General features: G+C 37.1%; 2 protein-coding genes and 1 long non-coding RNA gene across 3 annotated transcripts; 2 read left to right on the forward strand and 1 right to left on the reverse strand.

Annotated features, from left to right (window-relative positions):
- Positions 1 to 5,746: 5,746 nt before the first annotated feature.
- LOC144452208 (uncharacterized) lies at positions 5,747 to 8,218 on the forward strand. The gene is made up of 3 exons (XM_078143258.1): positions 5,747 to 6,067; positions 6,519 to 6,584; positions 6,952 to 8,218. The coding sequence occupies exons 1-3, from the start codon at positions 5,764 to 5,766 to the stop codon at positions 7,962 to 7,964; spliced, it is 1,383 nt and encodes a 460-aa protein (XP_077999384.1). The 5' UTR covers positions 5,747 to 5,763; the 3' UTR covers positions 7,965 to 8,218.
- On the reverse strand, positions 8,069 to 14,609 carry LOC144452207 (uncharacterized). Its single transcript, XM_078143257.1, has 6 exons — positions 14,473 to 14,609; positions 10,673 to 12,761; positions 10,248 to 10,394; positions 9,849 to 10,049; positions 9,495 to 9,627; positions 8,069 to 9,003 (listed from the first exon to the last, which is right to left on the reverse strand). Exons 2-6 carry the CDS (start codon positions 12,734 to 12,736, stop codon positions 8,729 to 8,731), a joined length of 2,820 nt encoding a protein of 939 aa, XP_077999383.1. The 5' UTR covers positions 12,737 to 12,761; positions 14,473 to 14,609; the 3' UTR covers positions 8,069 to 8,728.
- A 327-nt stretch (positions 14,610 to 14,936) lies between these two features.
- On the forward strand, positions 14,937 to 17,056 carry LOC144452362 (uncharacterized). Its single transcript, XR_013482349.1, has 3 exons — positions 14,937 to 15,102; positions 16,186 to 16,422; positions 16,659 to 17,056. It is a non-coding gene; the product is annotated as an uncharacterized LOC144452362 (long non-coding RNA).
- Positions 17,057 to 25,535: the final 8,479 nt, after the last annotated feature.

A 25,535-nucleotide genomic window follows, 5' to 3' on the forward strand; every position in this document is an offset into this window, starting at 1 on the left:
CAAAATAATTTATTATTTATGGGGGGGGGGGGTCGGAGGAATTGGTTAATAAGAAGTGGAAATTCAACTGCCCCCCCCCCCCCCCCATCCTGCAGGGAAAAAATCAATGACCCCCCACCTGACTTTAGAAATTGGGATGACCCCCCCCTCCCCGTTTCCATTATATACATGGAGTGGTGGGTATTAAAGAGAGGAAATTATATTATTTATATTGCTACAATTGTATTATTAATGATTACTGGGGTACTTACAAAACAACTTCATTTCAGTAAGAATACTTGTTAAGAGCATTCCGCCATGAGCTAGCTCTTCTACCCCCCCCCCCCCCCCCCCCCCCCTTGTCACAACAATTGATTCAGTCTGACTGACACAGTCACTTTCCTCACTCTCACTGTCAAGGTCTCTCATTACAACATCATCTTCATCACTGTCTGGCCCATTTTCAACACAATATTTTGTTTTTGAAAGGTTTGCATTGTCAACGACTGACTTTCGAAGTCAGTCAGCCATAATGGCTTTCATTTTATCGTGTTTTTTCCCTTTCTTTGATAAGTTATGTCTTTCAAGGTATTTGTCCAATTCTTTAACTTTGAGTTTTGAAAGTGTTCCACTGAGAGTTTTTGACAACCAACCAATCATACATTTCTTATGTCAAAGCATCTTCCTCTTCCCTCTTCCTAAATCTGATAAGACAGATAAGCAACAACAAATCCAGTTACAACCCTTGTCTCACTTCTTTGTAATTTAAATAATTTAGACTCACCAGAAACAAGGCAAGTCTTGTGAGAGTAAGGGTAACCATCACAATAATGTGTGATATTAAAGTAAGCCAAATTCCCAAAGTTTGTTGGAATGGTCATCTGTCTGCTCACAGGTATTGCATCACTGCATAGTTTTGCTTTTAGTAGTCAATTATCCAAAGAGTGAAATAATCAGGTGAAATTTACAAGACTGTAAGACAGATTTTTTGCAATGTGTTTTACTAGTCGAGACTAAATTTCCATTGATATATTTGCAATCAGAATTTTTACCTTATTTAATACAAAGCAGGGACACTTCTAAGCTGAATTCGAAACAAACTAGTGATGGCAAGCTAGTGTTACAGTGACACCTGTCAAATTATAATGACTTCAGTACATATTTACAAACTGGGTGACAACCTGACAACTACTTGATTCAAAGTTTGCTTTCAGAGTTTATACTAGTAGTTATATATTACTCACATATTTATTTTAAGATGTTGTTATATAATTTAGGGGCCGGTCAGTTTCTTTGGCCTGGGGGGTGGGGGGGTGGGGGTGGGCGGTGGATTGGTAGGGGGGGTCACCCTGTTTTTGAAATTGGCAGTAGGGGGGGGGGTCATGCTGTTTTGAAAATTGTGGATAGGGGGGATCATTGTGTTTTAGATTGTGATGGAAGAAAAAAATCCTTTCTACAATGGCATATATAGCCTTGTCTGAAATGTGGTACATGTCAATAATTGTTCTTGTCCCTGTTTCTTACATGAATTCTTTAACATTACTTATTAGTTCAAACCTAACTATACATATTCATATACATGTACCGGTATTACCTACCTACCACACTAGTTACAGAACATGTCATGTAAATGCTTGGCTGTTTCACAATCAATGCATCGCTTATATTGCAGTTTGGGGCAAAAGTGAACTTGAAGGTTTCGTAATGGTAATTTTCATAGATAGTTTATAAATGAAGTTAATCTAAATTGTTCTACTCGTCATGCTATTGACACTACAAATCACCATATCTCATCAGATTCCAGTTACTATTATACACTAGGGGTATGACCACCTAAAGTTCTCTAACATACCGGTGACTTTATTATACATGCAATATTAATGCCCCTAACTAATGTTACGTGTCCATTTTATGTGATATGAGAAACTCATTTAAAAACGTTTTACGTTAGCTTTTCGAAGCTTGGAAATATTACCTCAAAGGTTATGAATAACCTAAACATTCAATGCCTTAGTATCTCAAGCAAAAAACTCCAGATCTGCCAGGAGGAAAACCCCAAGGACTCCCTCACCCCCAGAGGTCACTCATACATTCAACCAACAATCAGATGCACCAACAACCTTTTTACTGTCATAATGGTATTAAACTTTTCTTAAATATTTTCTCCCTATTCTAATTTGATATGATATTGTCTTTTCAAGATCTGAAACGTTTGCCAAGATAGTCTAAAATTGCCTTAAACTCCAAATCTCCCCTACCAATGATACTACCATTATAGATGTGCTGACCTTTACTACATGTATATAATGATCCCATTTAAACTTTTTAAGAACATATTTCAACCCTTAGTGTAAGTTATAAAGAATAGTTTCTGATACTTGCTGTCTTGTAAAGCATGGATTAAGTTATTGCTTGAAAGGGTCTGAATAGCCTAAATATTGGCTTTAAGAGTAAAAATCCTCCAGGGTTTCTAGAGGGAGACCCCTCAGAACCCCCACATGAGGTGGACATATCCCAGTCTCAAGCTCTTCCCCTCTTACTGTCAAGATGCTATCAAAGTATATTTCAAAAGTATTTCAACCCTATAGTTGCTTTTAACATGTTGGTGTTGTCTTGTAAGGCTTGGAAATTATTGTCTGAAAGGGTCTGAATAGTCTCAAAATTGACTTTTCAGAGTTAAAAACCTCCAGGGCTTCTAGGGGGAGACCCCCTCAGACCCCCCACATGAGGTGTACACATCCTAGTCTCAAGATCTTCCCCCTACCTCTTACTGTCAAGATCCTATCAAACTATATTTCAAAAATATTTCAACCTTATGTAGTTGCATTTTACATGTTGGTGCTGTCTTGTAAAGCTTGGAAATGATTTTCTGAAAATGTCTGAATAGTCTCAAAATTGACTTTTCAGGGTTAAAAACCTCCTGGGCTTCTAGGGGGAGACCCCCTAGGACCCCCATAAGAGATGTACATATTCCCTTCTCAAGCTTTCCTACCTTTCACTGCCAAGATGCTATTAAACTCCTTTTCGAATATATTTACCCTGTGTAGTCAATAATTATAAATATGATAGTGCTAACCCGGGATCTTATAAAGTAGATGCAAGACAGTCAAGCAGTCCACACTGAGTCACGATAAAAAAATACCTGTCATGCGAATATTATATATGGGGGGGGGGGGGGGGGGGGTCATTATGTTTTAGAATTAAGTGATAGGGGGGGGGGGGGGGTCAGCCTGTTTTTGGTTTTACAGATAGGGGGGGTCAGTGACTTTTTGTCGGCCCGATTTAAGAATCCACCGCCCCCCCCCCCCCCAGGCTGGAGAAACTGACCGGTCCCTTAGTTTCTACTTTGCACACAACTCCACATTGTTTATGTAGTACATAAACAAATATTTAGGAAAACCAAAAGCTTTAATGTTTTGAAAATATTTTCTATTACTTTTGAAATGTTAATAAAGTTACATTTTATGTAACAGGTTAAATAATCCTGATACTGTGTACACAAGTTTTTCGAAACAGATTTTTCTGTAGCACCCCCCCCCCCCTACCTTTCCCTCATTTTTCGGTAGCCCCCCCCCCCCTCCCCCAACCAACTCAAATTTTCAAGTGACCGTCCAAATTCCTCTGACCCCCCAGCTGTAAATAATGATGGCTCCCTTAGCTAAGATCTCTAATGTGGATTAGATTATTTCGTTATTTGCTTGCTAACTAATCGGCTGAATCACTCGCTCACTCCATTGGAAATGCTTTCATTCCACTTAATTTATAGAGTGGCGGCTGTCATTCCACTGGATTTACAGTGCAGAGGGTGTCCTTCAACTAACTGAATGTAGAAAAGGGTGTTATTCTACTGTTTACATACAGGAAATGCTGTCATTCCAGTTCCAAAGCATTGAAGATGCTGTCATTCCACTTATCTTATAGAGTGGCGGCTGTCATTCTACTGGTTTTACAGTGCATAGGCCCCCCTTACCAAACTGAAAGCTCAGTACCAAGCTGTCAAAGAGCTTTTTCAGGGCTTTCAGCTCTGTGGCACACTACCAACAGTTCTATTGCAGACATTCAAAAATGTGTTGAGCTGCTGAATGTCTGCAACAGACTTCTAGGGTTTATGTCTGTTAGGAAAAAAATTCTTAAGCTTACTGACAGCTGTCTGCATCTCACTGACAGCTGTCTTCAGCTCACCAACAGCTACTTGTAGTTTACTGGCAGCTGTCTTCAGCCACAGGAGTTAATTTCTAAATAATGTCTGTCAGGAGTGTTTACACTTTGCTCTGTCATGGGCAAAACGACTAGCAGCAGACTTTTAGCAGCTCTTGTTGTAGTTTCCAGAATATTTTAAAGTTACCTGGACAGTGGCAATGTGGAAGGACATACCAATCCAAGGGTTTTCTGTTAATATGCTTCTGTGTCATAATAAATATTGCTTGGAATTATACTTGCCTAAATACTTATTCACTAAAACATACATCAAATGTATGCAGGTGAATGTAGGTAATATTTATAAGAATGCCTGCAACACCATCAATATCCAATAACTACAGTACATTTACATGTTAAAATATATTTATTAAGTTTCATTGTTAAGTATAAACACTGGAATCTGTTGTTGTTAAAATGTAAACCAGCTGCATGAACAACAAAATCAATCCTTACAGAATACCTCTAATATAAAATGTACATGTATTGTTGTATACATTTATTATTTGCATCGTTCACACTCACAACTTACCGAGATTTAATGTAACTGTTTTCTCAAATTATTTGTAATATGTCACCTACATAACAAACATCCATTTTAAAATCATTTGCCAGATTTAGTATTCTGGGTTTGTGATAGCCATGCACGTATATTAGTGTGAAATTTGTTTACTATACTTCAACTTGGGACTAGCAATTAGTGGTTACATATGCAGAAACACGGCCCATTTTCAAGGCTACTACAGGAAATGTCCCCTGCATTTCGTGACTTGGGCCGGTCGTGTAGCGTATAGGCATTGAAAAGAGTGGTTCATTTTGGGCCGCATATGATCGGCCTCGCCAATATCTGAGTTTTCATTTTCACTATAGTCGGTCATATTCAGGGTTGTCATACCCATCATCAACGCCGTCTGATAAATCTCGACATTCGGATGTCAACAAGGGATTTTGATTCCCCTCTTCATTGTCAAATAACTCACAGTTGTCTTCATTTTCCTCCGTTATGTTATAACATGAATAAATAAATATGACGCTCGCCATCTCCTTCCTGTCGATCATCTCATTAGTCTACCAAACTCGCTTGAAACGGTATCGGTATTGTCTGTGTACGTGTTCGTGTGTTGTTGATGTCGAGGGACATCACCCGGAAGTGATGGGAGTTCATCGTGTGTAGGCCAATGATCGCAAAGTTGTCCTCAGAACTGGAATGGCCACTTTTCGCTTCCATCTCTCATAGATTGCCATTTTGCTTCAACTTTTGGAGATTACAAGTATACTGCTCTGTTTTGAGTCGATACGTAACGTGAACGTACGGTGTAAACAAACCCCTAGCCCTGAGATCGCTGGCTTTAGGTTACATCATAGACCCTACACCAACAGGATACGCAACTGCGGCATTTCCTTAGTACCGAACTCTGTTGGAATAAATTAATTTTGATTAATCCGCTTATTATAGCGGTAATGGACACTTCCTGTCAACGGGGTAAAAAACTGGCGACGCCAGCGAAATCGCACGTACAATCTCGCAAAAGGCGAGAAGAGATTATGCGCGGTTATGCTAATTTATGTTAATGATCACAACAAATCATGGCGTCTTCCAGTGAAGAACATGACTTTTCTGGTGTCTTCGACGACAATTTTGATTTTAGTGAGTTAGATTTGTCAGATGACGATGACTGGGGTTCTGTAGACGTTGCAGAAAAAGACGACGAAGAAAAGGTCCCGAAAAGAACCAAACGACGCGATCTTTCGTACCTCGAACAACACATGACAACAAATGAAAGTAATGATGCTGTGATTGTGAAGACTTTCACTTGCGACGTGTGTAGTAAGGTTTTCAAAACCAAACCAAGTTGTAAGAACCATCTGCTAAAGGGACACGAACTTGAAGGTAGGAATACGTTGCCATTTACGATGTGAGTGTTATCTTGAATGAGTCGTACTTGAAATGTTGTATGTTATTTGCAACTGTTGCTTGCCTGAAATCGCCTCGAGACATGTTTTGTCATTACCGGTAGTAGAAATACGTCTTGCCACTCCGTAAATCAGAGGCAAACCAAAAACAATGCCATTCCAATGTGACGCATGTTTTCACCTGGCTTATCCAGTCGTCGTACGTTTTCAGATTGAATTCACACATGAATCTTATTTAATGTTCATAAACGTTGAGTATAAATTGCTCTAAATATTGACGTTCCTAGTCAATGGTAACCTGTGTGAAATGTCTAACTTTCATTGCCATAAAAACAAGTATAGCTCCTCATAATATGACACTAATGTTTGATAATGTACGGTGTCTTTAATTATTCACTAATTTATGACTTGTATTTTTATACATACAGATCCAAAGTCAGAGAGATGTTCAAGTCCCCAGCATACTGGCAATAATAAATCCAAGAAAAGAACTGGTGAGTTTGTTCTCTACAATTAACAATTTAATAACAGGAACAATGTACATGGTTTATAAATTATGGCAATCAAGCCCCTTTTATACATATATATAAAATGTGTCTGTGTATACCTGGAAATATATATAAATTCAGTAATTTCATGTCTATACTGGAATAAAAAGTACTCAATACACATGTATGTAGCTGAATATAAATAATACAGTAAGATACACCTGTAATAGCGTGAAAACACTGTGTGTAACAGCTCTTGGGTATCTTACTTGATATTGTATTTATATTTATTCATATATATACTAGTAACTAAACAGTAACCAGTATACTAATTTCAAATATTAATATTCAGTTTTTTATTATTTTTTTTCAGTCAAAGTGCGACCTACATTTAACTATTCAAAGCAAGATGCTCTTGAAGACAGCGTATTTTTGTTAAAGAAAGCATTGACGAATGTGATGAACAAGCCAATCATTAAGACTGGAAGAAACATCCTCGGTGTACCATCTGTGATTCAGATGGTTTCCAAGCTCCAGGATATGACTCTGAGTTCCCCAGACAAAGCGAACCTGTGTATGCAACACATCATTGATATCTTGTGGCCTGCCATTACTGCAGGGGACAAGGGATTCCTGGGCTGTGCACATCGGGAGACTATTTACAAGTCATACCATGAAATTCGTACATCAGGGAAACTTCATCAGGCAATGAGGTCCATGTGTGCTGAAGCAGAAGTAAAGTCCAGTACTATGAATCGAGACTGTAGTGTTGTGTCCAATGTAATTTTTGAAACACTCCTACTACGTAGAGAGGAATGTGATACACCACATGAAGAAGAAAACAGTGCGGTAGTGATGGACAAGGTGGAGGAGAACGTTTTAAGATATGCTTGTGGATACATACCAATGGCACTGACGAAACAACTGAGAAAACGTGGGCCATCAGTCTCCCCCCTAATTGATTGTTTGTCAGGCATGAGGTGTACCACAGAACTGTCAGATTCATTTCTTTCTTATACAACTGAGTGGGTTGATAAAGAAAATAGAGGGGGTCTTCATGTTGTGAACGACAAGTCCTATATATTCTTCAGGACAGTAGAGAGTATTTTTCGCAAGAAATTTAGAGTAGATATTGCAAATATTCGTGACAGTGTTATCGATGATGTATTAGCTGATAGACTTGCCTTATCACGTTGGGCTGTCCTAGCATCTTGCCTAAATGAAAACCAGTCCATTGCACTATTATCAATGTGTGTGAAGTTATGGGTGAACATACGCTGTCATTCTATGGCCAAACGAATTATTCAGCAACATAAAGTGAAAACAGGGATTTCCCAGTGTGGGAATAAAGGGTTGAGGAAAGGGTTGAAAGAAATCAGCGGATAAGTGAAATTATTTTCCAATATGAAATACCAGTAAAACAATTTCAACTTGTGGTTATATTTTTACAATATTTTTTTTCAATGAAACACCAGTGAACCATACTCTGTTGTAATGTAAATTTTATTGCAATTTTATTTTAATGTAAATTTTATTTCAACCTCTGGTATTATTTTTATAATGTGTGTTTTTCAAATAAAACTGTGAACCATACCCTGTCATAATACATCAGTTGGCTGTTCCTTTGTATGATTTTCCCCTACACACTTTAATTAATGATAATAATTTGTAATACATTTTGTTAACTAAAGAATAAAATTGTGATTTTATCATGAAATGAGTGTTTTTTGTGTCCTCACAAATGACTGAAAGACAACAACACAATAATTCACTATTTACAATTGAAAAAATTGGTTGAAAATATAAAGTTCCCTGGTCTCAGTCAATTCTATTTGTGAACAAAATTTATTGCACGCCTGTATATACAAACTCATTCCTATAATTCACTATTTACAAATGAAAAAATTGGTTGAAAATATAAAGTTCCCTGGTTTCAGTCAATTCTATTTGTGAACAAAATTTATTGCACGCCTGTATATACAAACTCATTCCTAGTCCAGATGCCAACATGGCCAGTAACTAAAGCACATCTAGTCAAAGTCCCCCAATCAACAAAATATGTTGTTCATCCAATCAGTAAACCACAAGTGCTATGGCGACATAACAAGTAGCATTAAATGATTTAATAACTGTCCCAATATTGTCCGTTTCTAACGTCTCCTGGGTAATGGTGTGTCATCGATACATCTCTCTGCTATTGTCTGTACATTAGCTCCTTTGATCCTCAGTAGAGATGAGCTTTTCATACGGAGAGAGTTTGAGTTTTGGTTGAATTGTTGTACTGTCGGGGCTTCGTTTCCCCCTTTCATCTGTCGATGATTTCCAAAGTAAGATTCCAGGGGATCTTGATTAAATTTTTCCGAGAGGACAGATGTAATACCTGGTACTCCAAGCAGATATGACGTGACTTCCACAAATGACTTAACTGTATTTAAAAAAAAACATACACACACTTTAGCAACAACAGTCTGGTGGAGCAATTGTAGTGGGAAAACATATTTAGAGGTAATTACAAATGCAGATCTACAGTAGACATTTTTCACCTCACCCACTGTAATATGACAACTTAAAAGTCTTAGGCGGGCTGAAAGACTGTAAGACTGTGCGTATCATGTACATTTACCTTAAGATTTTTAAGTTGTAACTCCTTGGCAAAGATTCAGCCTTGGGGCCAATTTTATCAACTTGATGTTTTGTATAATATTACTCATGACTATTATTATATATATTTATTTACAGAACATTACAATTAAATGTTACCGCTGGGTATTTATTTGATATACAATTGAACTTAATAAAACAAAATATAAATAATTACTTCATGTATCTGTTCATAATTTTGTTACACATCTTTGTACTACTGATTCCACTGACTCATAATCATTTTGAAAAATGAGAGTAGACTATTGTACTTACCAGTCATAGTGAGTCCCACCACAGTTTGATGACTGAGCTTCATTTTCTGTTTCTCGCTTTTTGATAAGTTGGGACGAGCATCCACTCGGGCACTCCACTGTGTTAGGTAACCCAGGAAATCATCTGTCAGCCACTGTAATGATAAACGTAATTCCAAAACATCAGTTTCTAATCCAAATATTCCATAAATTATATATGCATTGAAAGTGATGGCATGTCCACACAAAAATAACATAAAATATTCACATCTACAATGACAGTAGTTTCTATTGACACTTTATGCATGAAATGTTACTCAAACTAAATATAATATAGTGACATATTGGTGATGTGTAGATATGACATAACACTGACCTGCAGTCTTGGATCGTCCACAGATTCATACGCCATCAGGTTTGGCTTTCTCTTTCTATGACCCTCACGAAAACTTCTGACATTTAGACAATCAAAAAATTTGTCAAACATCCTGACAAATTCTACTGTTGGTGCCAGTTGCTCTCTATTACCATTACGCCCATACAGTTCAATTGCATTTGCAACTGTTGTACTCAAAACCTACAACGGAATGATGGGAAAGTACATTTTAGATTAATGCTATGTGTCAAAGATACCATATGTAATTACAGTATGTTTATTTGATTATTGTATTTGTTTCCAAAGGTAATTCATAGATACTTATATATAATCTCAACACATACATGTATAAATGGTCACTATTGTCAATTAAATATTTGTTTAATTATCATAAATTACCTGTGTTGCATACTTCACTTTCATTCGGGCAAATGATGTCAGGTAAATGTGCTCATATTTTAACTTGTGGCACAGGAACAGGCCTCCTCTTTCAAGATCAGCTTTGTATAATTCTTCCACTGTCTTCCACACAATGTGCTCTCCATTCTAGTAAAATCCAATTGTCAAAATGACATTAGCATCAATGAGAAGTACAATCATTTTCCATGATGCAATACCAAAAAAATATGATTTTCCTTCAACTTCTTTACCTCAGTGACATATCTAATTTAAGAAAGACTTTTGCATTATTGTAGTGTCCAAAATACTCACAATTACAGATTTTAACCCCTGAACCTGACATGTGACAAACTTTGCATGTACACTACAGTACAAAAATGTACATGTACCTGGTAGCTAGTAAATAACAGAATAGTACAACTCACCCATAGCAGTCTCTTCTTACTGTGTGACCCAGAATTCGCCCAACAGTTCCTCGTTGTTTTTATCAAATGAGGGACATCAGAGAAGAAATAAATGTCTCTACCATCTTCAGCAAAGATATTCATGGTTTTGTACGTCACATCATTGTTCACATTTCCATGGAGTGCATAAAATCTCCGATTTGGTGAAGCTCCATCCGATGTCGAGGCAAGTACTTTAAAACCAGCTAGTTCTAACACTTCAACAGCCTCCCATACCAGTTTAAACAGGAAATCAGAATTTATGGAATTGGTTGGGAAATGAGCAAGGGGGTAACTTAAGCGGATTGTAATACCCCTTACCATGAAGACAAGCATATACTTTGCAATCTGTGGCTCAATTCCCTCTCCTTTCATTTGTCTTTCAAAGTCAGACAAGTGGTGGTTAAATTTGCCAATGTTTATGAACCCTACCAGTTCTCCTGAACTTTTATCGTACACTAAGTCAGCCTTTATCTTTACTTCATCGTGAAGTAAAACAACATATTTCTGATGCTCTTCAAGGTCATAGTAATTTACCTCCCTGTACAGCTGTTCAATTACATCACCACTAAAACCTGCTCCAGTTTTTGTCCAGTGAGTATAGTCTAACAGTGTCCGTTCATTTGGCAGTTGTACTACACCGGAATCTTTCATTGCCCGATATGCTGCAGATGACCGTAGCTTAATGTTCAAACACCACTTGATGAACATTGGGTGCCATCTCATCCCACGTTTGTCAGAACAGTTGATGGCTTTCATTTGTTGTTGCCAAAATAATCTTTGGAAACTCCCTTTTTCACATTCTGTCATCACAGTGCCCTCACACTCTGCTGCTAGACTCTTCAAACTGCATGCACTTTCATCATCCAGCATAACACCATCCTCTTTAATACTATTTACTAGTTTCTGACAAAGTCTTGATTTACTAATATCAATTCTGCGTTTCGCTTTGATAATGTTTTGTGTGCGCTGATACAATTCTTGATTTGTTAGGTAACACAAGGGTGCTCTGCTGCTGTGTTCTGTTTTTTCTATGTTCTCTGGAACAGCTTTTCTCTTTGAATCACGACTTAGTAGACTGAACAAAGAGTTCCGGAACACCCAGCACGCATTGCATCTTTCTTTGTCTCCATCAAGTATAAATAGGCACTGCTTTGATCTCAATGTTGACTGGAAATGTTCATTTCTTCTGTTCACTAAATCAACATCATGCCGGTAACCAATGACATCACCCATTCTGCCTATACTCAAAAAGACACCATTTCTGATATTTGCGACTTCATCGAATTTTTCTTCAGGATTTCCAATACAAAGTGTGCAGTGGTGAACAGTGTCAATGAGTTTAAGTACTATAGACACACCTGTGATTATTGATGGAAAGTCAGCCAGTGCCTTGCTGTTACTACAGTCATTACCATATATGTTGACATTCCATTGCAAAGATGACGAAATTACTACTTGTTTTGCAACTATAGTGCTACATTTGGAATCTGTGACTGTGTATAATATCTTAGTGCAGACGTCATCTGATTGTATAACCCAACCTGGAGGAAAGATACATCTCCTTACACCATCCCTGATGACTTGGTATGGTAGTTGGTAGGGAATATTTGTTCCTGGATTGGGATAGGGGTGCAGCAGTGGTGGTTGGGGTAATACACCCACAGGGTTATGTATTAATGCAGTGTTTTTTTCTACTGATTGTGTGGTGTGTTGTGGTAGGTTTGGAGCTGTATTTGTATCTGGAAGTGGAGGTTGGTTGCAGATTGCATGTATACTTGGTTGAGGAAAGGGCAACACAGAAGGTACAACATGTTCTGTGGTCACTTGATAAGATGATGGTTCACTGACTAGGGCTGGACTTGATGGATTCTGTTCTTCAACATAGATGTCAAATTGTCCCTCTTTAGTGCTGGTCTTGTTCTGTGATGGAGGAGACTTAGAATGGCATACTTGCTGTTTTGATTCCCCTTGCTGTTTAGCTGCAGCTGCTTTTTTTCTCACTACATTTTTTCTACGATATCCCATACCAAGTTTGTAAGGCATTGTGGATGTCTACAAAGAGTGGAATCTGCATACAAAATTAAGAATATAGAATTTATCATTATAGCTCAGAATAAATGTATTCAATAAATCACAACTGTCTACTGATATTAAATTGTGGAAAGATCACCCAGTACTCATATGGTAAAAACCAACTACAGTGATATGACAAAAAGTATACACAGGAGGTATTGATAGCTGAACAAAGTTATTTCAATAACAGTATTTAATATAAACTTGAAACAATAAGAATTGTACCATGAATTGCTAAGCATTTTTTTTAAGTCATGGATGGATACATACAAGTATTATTAAAAAAAAAACTTTAAATAAGTTTAAATAATGGGGTTACAGAGCCAAAAGAAATGTTCATACAGAAAAGAGAAAAGAACAAAAACAAACGACAACATTGAATATAAAGAATAATGTCATTAATGAACTTATACTAATATCATGCATCAGGTTGTCAATGAACTGGCTTATACATAACTTTTGCTCAACAACATCTACAATATAATCATTGCTGTCTTTGAAATTTAAATGTTATTAAACGCTTTCAATTTTTGAAATAATATTTCATTACAAGGATGAAGAAACCTCCATAGTTGAACAGGATGGGGGGGGGGGGGGGGGGGGGTATCGACCTTCCCAGTGAGTGGACTGACTGCATTCACAATGTCATACGCCATATTGAAACGAAACACCAAATACGCGTACCTTCCTTCCCACTATACCGTTTCAATGCCAAATATTGTATCGTTCGGTCGTAGATGCGCTATATCATGAAGCCATACAAAATATTGTAAATGTTACCATGCAATTATGGTGAAAAATGTGTAATTTTCAGATCCAGACAAGCAGACAGATAGTGGCCGACTACATGCGACAATCGCGATAAAGACCGGAAGTTTGGTACCAAACTACAAAATCAGCTGTTTATCGCGCGACTGTTGAATGAGACATTTTTATATCACTGGTCTCTTGAATTTACAGATTCAAGTACAATTTTTGTGAAGCACTTAGTGAATCAAAATTATATGTCTATGAATTTCGTACACTACTAAAATGCGGTGTATTTTTAGGCAATTCTAATAGCCCTACGCACCACATCAGCAGACGTACTACGCCCAAGAACACAAAATAGACGTATTGCTCAACTCAAAGAAGAGAAAATGGGTTACAAATAAACTAAAAGAGCACAGTCAGAAAAGGAAATATGGGCATTACAATCTCTCGAGTCAAATTTGGAGTATTTCTCATTTTCTCCGTTTGTTCGGTCATGGTTCAACTGAGAACGGTGTAAAGTTTCAATTCCACACAGACAATCGACTAGCAACCACACATTTGAAGTGTAGTACTCAGCAAATCGTTTTGAAGACTTTTTTTTGACGAATACATCGTTTTCTGTGAATATACCAACAGCGACAATAGAGGAAAATGGCGACCCACGCATATGATGTTTACGTTTATTTTCGACGTAGTTACGAAAGCATGCCACATGCTAATCATTGAAAAACAGCCTAGATCACTAAAACGTGATACAAAGCATCAATAAATACACTCAAAATTTCAGGAATCATTTTTGACTGAGAGAAATCGGGTAACAATCATGACGAATAAAAACCCTACGTAAAGCGTACGGCAACGATAGCAAACAATAGTCAGCTGACGCAATCAATTCTTCTTTTCATGTCATAGAACAACAAAATATACACGACAAAGACGATGTATGCACTTACCTAAAATACTATATATCTTGTTGGGGTCTTCAACCAGTTGAAAACTTCGAAATGGTCGGAACATTTAGTGAAAACGACGCAAATAGCGAGCAACAGTCAGTGAGTCACAGTGAGTGTAAACAACAGTGATAGCGGACAGATGTTAGTTTATCTTAATTTATGCAAACACACATCGTACTATAAACATTCAAACATCCTTTGATGTTTGCCGCAGTTGCGTATCCTGTTGGTGTAGGGTCTATGGTTACATCCACAATATAGCGTCACAGGCTCTTTCAAAGCTTGTGGAAAAACTGCGAGGAACAAACATTTTGTTTATGGCTAATAACAGCGCAAACATGGATAATATGAAAGAAACAAAATAATAAACAAAAATATATATTTTCAAAATTGAATCAACGACTGTTGTAAAGTTTACAACGCATTGCAGTTTTGAAATTATTGTGAACGAGGCTATGACGTATCAGCCAATCAAATCAACGGGCGCAATCTCACCAGCACTTCAAATCAGAAAATGTTGGAATGAAACGGAAGATGGCGGCCGTGATTCACAAAGGCAAAGAAAATCGTCTTCGACAACTGATCATGAGAAGAGGTATACATCAAGACCTACTCATTTTGGTGATGAAGGTATGTTAATTTAACTGACGCTTTCATAGCATATTATAGGCTCTGGTGTTTTTGTAAACGATAGAATCCTGGTCGTCTATGTGTAGACGTTATATCTTATTTACTTAGTAATAGTATAGTACTCGTGGCCGTACGATCGGAGGCTTTTCAGACATAGACCTAGACCTCGGTTGCATACATAGACTTCTACAACTGTTTGAAACTTCCGAAAGTTGTTTTTAAAGTACATCTGATATACATGTAATATTCAAGTTGGAGTGTCCACTTTGTCGATTGAAAGTAGGGAAGAATGAACTGCTTGCCTGGTGCCGTGTGTAAATTGGAATCAGATTACAATCCCCCCCCCCCCTTAGTTTCTCGTCGAAAGAGTCTTGTTAGAAAAAGTGACAAATTAATTTATTCAATTAAGATATGGAATGGAACAATGTTGGAGTGTTTTGTAGAAACCAGTGTGTCACAAATCATTTAGTAGTAGTACTAGTACACCCCATGATCACAGCCACATTTACACAGTGCTCTGTCATGTACATGCAGAACACTTTTCACCAACTTGATGTATGTCATTGAGGTCTGTCCGTATGTGTGTGTGTGTGTGTATACATACGTATGTATTTATTTAATAAGGGTATGAACTTTCATTTTAATCAAAGGTTGTCATGTTTAAAATGCTTCATATTGATGTATTTGTGTATTCATTACGTTATAGTGCAAATTATAGAACACAACACATATTTAGTTGTAAGGAGAGAGTAAGAATATGGAACTCTTGTTGAGGCATTGTGGCCATCAGACAAGCAATATTAATTATCCTTGTCTTATTCTAAGTAGAAATGTTAAGTGTGACAATGTGGGAAGACTGCGAGTTCATTATTTTTGTATAAAGTTTTTATAAAAATGTTGTTCCTTAATTATGGCTGCTCTGATGTACTTTTGGGAAGTCTGATAAAATGTATTACCTAGGGTGTACCACTGTTAACACACTACAAGAATATACATTTTGTAGATTCTATTTACCAGTTGATTATTTTTGTTTTGCCAAAATTAGTGTTACTTACATGCATGTTTTTATTTGTTGCATCTTAGAGTAGAAACTCAAGATGACTTTAGAAAAAGCAGTGTCAACATAAAAGTACAAAAAACAGAAAGTGGACAAAGAAAGCAAACTCCAGCAGGACAAAAAATGGAACACATGCAGCACAGCAAAGCAATAAAGCAAAGACTGACAAAAATAGAGAAATTGCTGAAGAGAAGCAAGCCAAACGCCTAGCAAAGTTGTATGGCAACTTTAAAAAGGATGAAGGAACAGGCCTACTTTCAAAGGTACTAGTAACTTTTTTAATCTGTTAGTGTAAAAAAACAAAACAGAGCAATATAATTCCCCGAGAGGAGCAAATAGTAAAAAGACACAGGACAGTTGGCATTTCTATAGATTCTTTGTTTGTAGCATGTAACTGTTTATTAGAAACAAAAGATAAAATGAACTGTGTACCTCTCCCTTCACATTCATAACAAATATTTCTTTTGTTAATTGATTGGTCTTGTTTCTTTCTTTGCAGTGACTTTCAGGAACCAATGGATATTGATTGATCTGATTCTGATCCAGATCCTGATTCTGCCAAACTGATGATGTAAACTACCGAAGTGATGATGTAAACTGCCAATGTGATGATGTAAACTGCCGAAGTGATGATGCCAATGATGAACACAATGGCTTTAGCTTATATAATGACTGAAAGTGAAATAATGTCAGACTCTGAAACTCCAGCAACTGTTGAAAGCCAAACTCAAATTGCCAGAGCTCTTTCACATGTATGATGTAGGTAATTCTTTAGATTTGATTTGAAGAACCCCATCATTAAGGGACATTTATTTTTTGTCTTCTAATCACGGGATGAATACAGGTACTATTGTTAAACTCAGGTATGTTGGTACTGTCATTTCACTACAGACATGTCTCAAGCCTTTTAGTTATTTTGGAAAAAAGCAATAAAGTTGCTTCTTGTTTTCATTTAATTCTTCTTCTGCATGATTTACTGGTTGCAAAAGTATGTGCCTGTGTGTGTAGTATGTACATACATACATATATGTGTATCCCATAAAACATGTAAGTGAACAAACTTTGTGAGTTTGTGAAACTGACATTTTTGAAATATGTTTCAGTGGGAACAAGCATTCAAATCAAATATGGTCAGTCCTGATATACATTTGTATATCAAATATATTTCCCCAACGTGTATAAGCATGTTTTAAGTGTCAAAATTAATATGGTTTAAAACATGTTTAAAAGTAGTTTCAAATGAGTTGACTAAGGACTTCTGACATGTTTAAAACACGAATGAAACACTCAAAACTGATCAGACTTGTTTTGAACTAGTATAGAACACTTTTTAAACTAGTGGATTTTTGGTAAGGAATTCCCCTTTTGCAGTGTGCCAATGACACCTGTCAGAAGTCTGCTTATAGTCTTTCAGCAGTCTGTCACAATGCTGTCAGAAGGCTGTTGTTAGTCTGTCAGGTCTGTTAGTGGTCTTTCAGATGTCTGAGGATAGTCTTACATAAGTCTGTTATAAAGCAGTTGAATGTCTGTCAGGTATTTACCTGAGCTGTTGAGAGTTGTTCTCTGCAGCTCAAATCTAATTAAGTATGCACAAAAATCAGCCTTCCGGCAGCTAACTGTCAGAAGTCTTTTTGAGAGCTGCTGCAGCTCAAAAACAGCTGTCTCATTTCGGTAAGGGGGGTGTCATTCATCTAACTGAATGTAGAAAGGGGTGTTATTCCACTGTTTACATACTGGAAATGCTGTCATTCCAGTTCCAAAGCATTGAAGATGCTGTCATTCCACTTATCTTATAGAGTGGCGGCTGTCATTCCACTCGTTTTACAGTGCAGAGCGTGTCCTTCAACTAACTGAATGTAGAAAAGGGTGTCATTCCACTGTTTACATACTGGAAATGCTATCATTCGTTTTCCGTCATTCGGGTTGTCATTCGTTTTAGGGTCACCCCCACTCACTCACTCACTCACTCACCCACTTGTGCACTCACTGATAATTAATTAATAAAGCCAGCCAGCCAGCTGAAAGTTAGTTGTCAAAAATGTTATTCAAATGCCCGCCTCCTATTCTCAGCACAGGAAGGCTTGCCATCCTCGACTTCAATCGGCTTTCGCGTTCGTGATCCCCTACATATATGAGATATGTACACCCATTTCCACAGCAAATAATAAACGAACTTCAAACCTACACAACATTGCTATAATTACGCATGAGAAAGTTTACATACTTCATAGTAAGCATCGTAACAGTTTAACAATTTTAATACAGTGAAGTCATATGGTATTATTGCCGTACTTCGTCACTGGATAAAGTGTATACATTCCTATTTAGACCGACAGATGTACCATCTGCTCCAAATCCTGTAAGTTTCTAATTCTGCTTCCAATTTCATCATCTTTGTCACATATAGTATTTGTCGCACTATACTAACACAACCATCGACATGTGCATGTTGAACTTCCTTCTGTCCCACCACGAGTTTACAGGATATTCTTTTAATCACTACGGGAAAATTGTCAAGATTTTGTTGGCCATAAATGAACCTATTAGCTAGCCAAAACCAACCCAAAATTAGCCAAAACTAGCCAAAAACAACCCAAAATTAGCTAAAACAAGCCAAAAACAACCCAAAAAGTTAGCAAAAGCTAACCCAAAATTAGCCAAAACAAGCCAAAACCAACCAAAAATTAGCAAAAACAAGCCAGGAATTAACTCAAATGTCTTCGGCAGGTGCATTCACACTCAGCATACAGACACCAGTGCACTGTTAAAAGCTAACGGTTGTTGTATTGTGTAATTGAATGAATGTATTGTGGGGAAAGTGTATCTCTTGAAAGAAAACGAGCAAAACTGTGATGTATGATTGTGTCTCACTGTTTGATGTAGAGGAACACATGGAGAAAATCAAAAGATACAACACAGGGAATGTCACCTACTATGCAATTCATAATGTCATGCACAAAATTTAGAAAATTAATCATTATTTTAAATGCCTGGTGCTAAAAAGACCATTTTCAGAAGTAATAATGTTATCCAACCATTAACCCTACCATCACCCATACCTGGGCAGCATTATAAATAAATAGGTAAATACAGGAAAGAGTATGTTATCAGTGCCTGTATTTGACTATAATTCTGAAAAATACAGGCAAAGTATTTACCAGTACAAAACTAGTGTTTATTCATGTTGTATAGCCTATATTTACCATATATTCATGGTAAATCATGCTTCCTGTATAAAGCATAGTCTCACCTGTATTCATGGTGAATACAGGCAATTGTCCAGACAAATGCAGAGTGGATTAACAGCTTTTCACGCAGTCATAACTGTACAGGAAATGGATTAAGTTTTTAAAAAATCATAATAAAATGTTTTTTACTGTGTGAATTATTTGTTATAATTACTGAAAACAGTGAAAATTTAGTTTCTTCAGTTCAGATTACGTCTGTTGTAGAGGCAAAGAATAATTAGGGATTTCTCAAACCCAATGTTTGTAACAATTGGTTCTTTATCGTCACTGATAATAGTACTTCTGTTTTTTTTTTTTTATAAAGCCTAGATGTACCGCGTGTGTCAGCCATTCTAAACGAACGTAGTGCTAGTGCTACCTACTACTACTACTACTAGTAGTAGTACTAGTAGTAGTTGTAGTAGTAGTAGTAGTAGTAGTAGTAGTAGTAGTAGTAGTAGTAAATTTTATTTAAGAACAGGGGGTAGCCAGGAAACAAGAGAAGCTGATTTCCACCTGGGCCCTGTTACCACACACCAAAAACACATTACATACCACACAAAAGAGATTACAAACAGTGCGGAAGAAACAAAGATGAAAAAACAACAATATCAAAAGATAAATTGAGTAACCAATAAGATTGCGCGTGAAAGTGGATTTGGAGAGAGGTGATGGACGTAGTTCTATGATATGACGCATTGATCACGGTGCCCTCTGGAGAGGCAACCCATCAACGGTTGAATACGCGCAAAAAGATCTAAAAGTCACACGCACCGAAAAGAACCTTATAGAACACACCTGAAAGTTAGAATAAACTGAGTTAGATATTAGGGAAGGGTGTAAATAATCTATTAATTCCATGGGGTTCCAGCATTCTGACACGGAAAATGATTTCCTCCTCCTTCAACCTCAACCGATCCTCATCACCAGAAACCTTACAAATTCCTGAAATAGACATATCTGATGCAATATGATCGTTAGTAATAAAATGTATATAGATACTGGATAGTTATGATTCTTTTGTCTGGTCAGATGGAGATGTTCCACGAAACAATCACCAAGAAAACGTACAGTCGAACCAATATACAAAAAAAAAACATTTCTGGCATGTAATGCAATACACTACGTTAGTACTAATACAAACAAATCTACTCATAACAGCCACATCTGTTCTTATGGCCAAAAACATGATAAGTATTAATAATGAAACAACATGTACCACACCGAGTACGATCGCATGGAAATGAATCAGCATGAACTTCCAATCCATGCTTTTTTCTGTATGGACCACCATATTAGATTGGTATCACGACGCCAGTTAAGCTGTTGAAGGTACTTCAGGAAATAATTATTAGAACGTAAGATATTAAAATGCTTGTGTATTATGTTCTTAACTCTGGTTGAAAAGGGATGGTATGTTAGAGCCAATATGGGACGATCGTTATTACTCTGATCATGTGATTTGATACAAGCTTCCCTAGACAAAGATGACACCTTCTGTAAAGCCGCATTGGTAACTGACACTGAATAACGACGTTGGTGGAAATACGTACAAAATTCAGCAGACCTTTCCCTGAAATCCAAACCACTACTACAGATACGACGTAAACGAAGTAATTGTGAATAGGGAATGGAATCTTTACACTTATTATTAGGATGTGATGAACCATACTGCAAATATGAATGTGAGTCAGTAGGTTTAGTATAAATAGATGTAGCTATATCATCACCATCAATCTAAGGGAGATGTCATGGAAATTGATATAGTCCATGGGCCAGAGGGGTTACCGTGCACCCCCCCCCCCCCCCCCCCCCTCCACAAACCTCCAACATAAGTATTTTTGTTCATTGGAGTCTACTGAATGAGAAACAAAATATTAACAGTTAAAAATTTGGGATGCACTACCTGTTTGGCCTCGATTTCAAATTATATGCCCATCACAGAATGGCGTTGAAAGGTTGAGGGTAGAGGTAACACATTGTCTTCCATACGATACATGCAAGCAAGCATTATATATTTGGAAAGCTTAGGAAATTTGAATTCCTTTCTAATGATGTAACGTTTGCAATACATATGCCAAGAAATACAATTTTTGGAGATTTTAAATCACCAATTTTTGAAAAATCTCCAATTTTCCCGCAAAATAACATATCAACTTTTCATTTTTTTTAATAACATGATCTGATACACACGAGGGGTGTTTTTTAATTAGTTGAATGAGTTGAACAAGAAAAGGTAGGTTAACATTTAATATTTTGAGGGTTATTATTGATTTCCCCCCCCCCCCCCCCTTAAAACCAATATAAGCTATTATTTCGAAATACCGACAGTAGGGGGCAGGAGTAAAGTATCTTCTTCTGTGCTTTTTATTCAGCATCTTAGGAGCATACTAATGTATTATTCTGATTACTAGAACATATATCTTTACAGGAAATATACTCTATTTTAATAAAGTATATAATAATAAATAGCTTGTAATGTTAATATAGTATTGGAATGGTTAAAATCATTAGGATGTAAAGCAGCAGCAGTTTTAGCTGCTATAATAGGATTCGTTGTAGCATTTATTCTGACTACAGCTGGAAGTGTAGTTGGATATGTAGCCGAAAAATTGGATTGCTTTGGTTGGTAATTGGCAATGTACGTGTTTGAGTATTTGAGTGGAAATAAAATGTAATTATAATACATATAAATTCCATATTCAAAGAAGTTAGAACCAAGTTATAAGAATAAAACAGCTTGCATTGCCCCTGTAAGTACTGAAGGTTCCCTGATATACAAGGTTGCATTGAATAGCTTCGCGGTTTTTATGTGGCGAGTTTGACACACATGCACACATGCACACACACACACACACACACACACACACACACACACACACACATGCATGCATACATACATAAAGTAAATCTCAAAAATCAAAAGAAAGTGTGATATTTACAATAATTGACATGTAAACAAATTGTAAATTATTATGATGCTAAGGGGTAGACATTTGATATCCTGGGGGGAGGGGACTTGGAAAATTGGTGGTGAGTCATTATCTTTTTTCCCACCTGCTTGCCTGTGATTTATTTTTTTTCTCCTTCGCCTATGATGGCAACTTTTTTTTTCTTTCCTTCTTTAAGTATTCAGATTTTTTTTACGTCAATGTTGATAACCTACTTTTGTTGCCACAATTTTCTGTTTGGTTTTCGCACAGGATAATACAGAGTAAAAAGATGTTGTTCTCTCACGCACAGATTGTATTTAGAAAACTACATATTTCAATACATGTTTGACTTTCAATTAAATAAACATCATTGACAGTTTTTATGCCAGGTATGATGACACACTGTGACACACTGAAAATGCAAATCGGAAACTTGATTGGTGAGCTCAAACATTCAAACAGACCGGTCAGTTTCTCCAGCCGGGGGGGGGGGGGGGGGGGGGGGGGGGATAGGGGTGGTCAGTGTTTTTTTTTCCATTGGACTGACAAAAAGTCACTGACCCCCGTAAATAAAGTTTCACAGCATCTTGACAGTAAGCTGTAGGGGAGGAGCTTTGAGACTGGGATATGTCCACCTCTTGTGTGAGTGTGTGTGCATGGGGGGGGGGGGTTCCTAGGGGTTCAGGCTATTTACAGATACTTTCAGTTTTCAAGCTTTACAAGTCAGTTCTAACATGTAAAAAAGCAACTACATATGGTCGAAACATTTTTGAAATAAAGTTTCATAGCATCTTGACAGTAAGAGGTGAAGGAAAGAACTTTGATTTGAGACTGGGACATGGCTACCAGGCTCTTATGAGGGTCATAGGGGGTCTCCCCCTAGAACTTGTGAATCTTATTGTTGGTTTAACGAATGAGTAGCCTCTGGGGTTAGGAAGGTTCCCCTCCCCCGGCAGATCTGGAGGTTTTTGTTTCTATTTCGGCAATTTTTAGGTTATTCATAGTCTCTGAGGTAATATTGCCAAGCTTCGAAAAGCTAAAGTAAATAGAACTTTTTTGATATGTTTTCCATGTTATAAAAGTGGGCCTGTAACAGTGGTATAGGGGCATTGATATTGCATGTATAGTAAAGTCACTGGTATGTTAGAGCACTTTAGGAGGTCATACCTAGTGTACAATAGAAACTTGAATTTGATTTGTAGTGTCGATACTTGTAGTGTCCGCAATAGGAAGTATTCATTCCTTCTGACATACTGGAGATACTAAAATAATTTGAAGATTAGTATGAAGATTACCATTACAAAACTCCAAGTGCACTTTTGCCCCAAAGTGCAAGATAAGTGAAGCACTGATTGTGAAACAGCCAAACGTTTACACGGCATTTTCTGTAACTAGTGTGGTAGCTAGGTAATACATGTATGTGTGTAATTTTATGTATAGTTATGTTTGAACCCTTACACGACGTAACATTTAAAAAAATTATGGAAGAAACAGAGACAAGAATAAATATATATATGTACCACAGGCCAACGAAACTGACTGGTCACTGACATGTGTTTGAAAATGTTTGTCATGATTTGACAATTAGTGTCCTGCAGCTGGTTGGAGAGGTACTAGCAGGTTGACACAGTACACTTGAACTTGTGCATCATTTCCCTGCCAAGATATTTTTTCTAGCAGCAGTGGTCCATCTTTTTTTTCCATCACCCACTCATAGCCGGATTTTTTTTTCAAGCAACTCCATTTGGCATCTCCCCCCCCCCCCCAATCTTCCAAGCCCTCCCCAGGATATAAGGGAGCCGTCATTATTTATGGCCTGGGGGGGAGTCGGAGGAATTGTTCTGTAAAATATGGAAATTCGAGTGCCCCCCCCCCCAATCTTCCTCAAAAAAATCAATGACCCCCCTCCCTGACATCAGAAATTTGGATGAACCCCCCCCCCATGTCCCCATATCATTTACACATGAAGTAAGTCTTGTATATCATTGCATACCATTACCAGAAAATGTGAATTTATCAAAGGTTCTAAATTTTAGTGATCTGAACTGATGAACTGATAAAAAATAAAAAAGAGAGATCAAGGTCAAGATTCATACATATGTTAAAAGTAAGTCAAATTCAAATGACACTAAATCACCCCATGAAGGTAATCATATTGTATACATGTGTGGTATATGAACTACAGGCATTCATCACTTGTACTATACATGTGGTGATAACAAGATATTGAGGAGATGTGCACTTGGTTAGTTACTGCAAAATATGTATTGAGATACTGAGCTACTTACAAAATGGTGACATGGTGGCCATTAATTTTAAAGTGTCATGTGTACTTATTGAAAGCATTCAAAGCAAACAAAGTTGTCTTAGACTATCACTTGGTACTTAATTTAATCTGTCGGCTATTAACCCTTTCAGTACTAAAAACTCTCCCGCCATTTTTTAAAGGCAAAATTTCTTGTTAGTCTGCAAGTTTTTTTCCATATATCAACTTGATTTTAGATTGAGAAATATTACTTTCTGATGATGTAGTATTACTACATTTACAAATCGATTATCCGTATTGTTTCATATTCTTCTCCAGTACAGAAAGGGAATCCGCAATAACAGTGTTTTCTCATTTCTGTGAGATCTTATGCCAGTACATGTACTGCAACAATTCTATCAGGCCAGATGACATCCTACAAAACTGTGATTCAGGGATTGCATTTTCTATATATTTAGACAATAAATGCACACCCTGCCAGCCGATACTGGGCAAAAGCAACCTTTGCATGACATAATTGTGCGAGGCGACAGCCAAGTACATTATGGAGTGCAAAGTTTGCTTGAGTTTGCAGGGCGTGCATTATTGTTATTATTTTACAGTTTTGCCAATACCAGTGAATTTGCAGATGGTGAAAAGTAAAATTGAATTAAATTTACACAGGGTTTTGGTGCCGATGTATGTCATCTGCAATAATAGTGTACATTATCAGAAATAATGTTGAGGGATGACGTCACAAAATTCACTGGAATATAATTTTCAATAATCAGAAATTTTGACAATTTGTGTATTTTCTATACCATATTTTTCATTTATCAGAAATTTTGACAATAAAATTGTATTTGGTGTTACAGTTTACTCACCATTTTCGAGTACAGAAGTTTTGTGAACAAATTTTTGAGTAGCCCCCCCTACCTTGGCCATCTCCAATTTTTAAGTGACCCCCCTAA

The sequence above is a fragment of the Glandiceps talaboti genome, chromosome 22 (genome assembly GCF_964340395.1).
Source record: "Glandiceps talaboti chromosome 22, keGlaTala1.1, whole genome shotgun sequence".
In the NCBI taxonomy this organism is placed as follows: domain Eukaryota; kingdom Metazoa; phylum Hemichordata; class Enteropneusta; family Spengelidae; genus Glandiceps; species Glandiceps talaboti.

Excerpts from the sequence above, each read along its gene's own strand:
- LOC144452207 (XM_078143257.1), bottom strand. The coding sequence starts at position 12,736 with ATGCCTTACAAACTTGGTATGGGATATCGTAGAAAAAATGTAGTGAGA. Across the intron at positions 10,395-10,672 it reads GTAAGAAGAGACTGCTATGG|AATGGAGAGCACATTGTGTG; the intron begins GTGAGTTGTACT and ends GGATTTTACTAG. Across the intron at positions 10,050-10,247 it reads AAGTGAAGTATGCAACACAG|GTTTTGAGTACAACAGTTGC; the intron begins GTAATTTATGAT and ends ATTCCGTTGTAG.
- LOC144452208 (XM_078143258.1), top strand. The coding sequence starts at position 5,764 with ATGGCGTCTTCCAGTGAAGAACATGACTTTTCTGGTGTCTTCGACGAC. Across the intron at positions 6,068-6,518 it reads AAAGGGACACGAACTTGAAG|ATCCAAAGTCAGAGAGATGT; the intron begins GTAGGAATACGT and ends TTATACATACAG. Across the intron at positions 6,585-6,951 it reads TAAATCCAAGAAAAGAACTG|TCAAAGTGCGACCTACATTT; the intron begins GTGAGTTTGTTC and ends ATTTTTTTTCAG.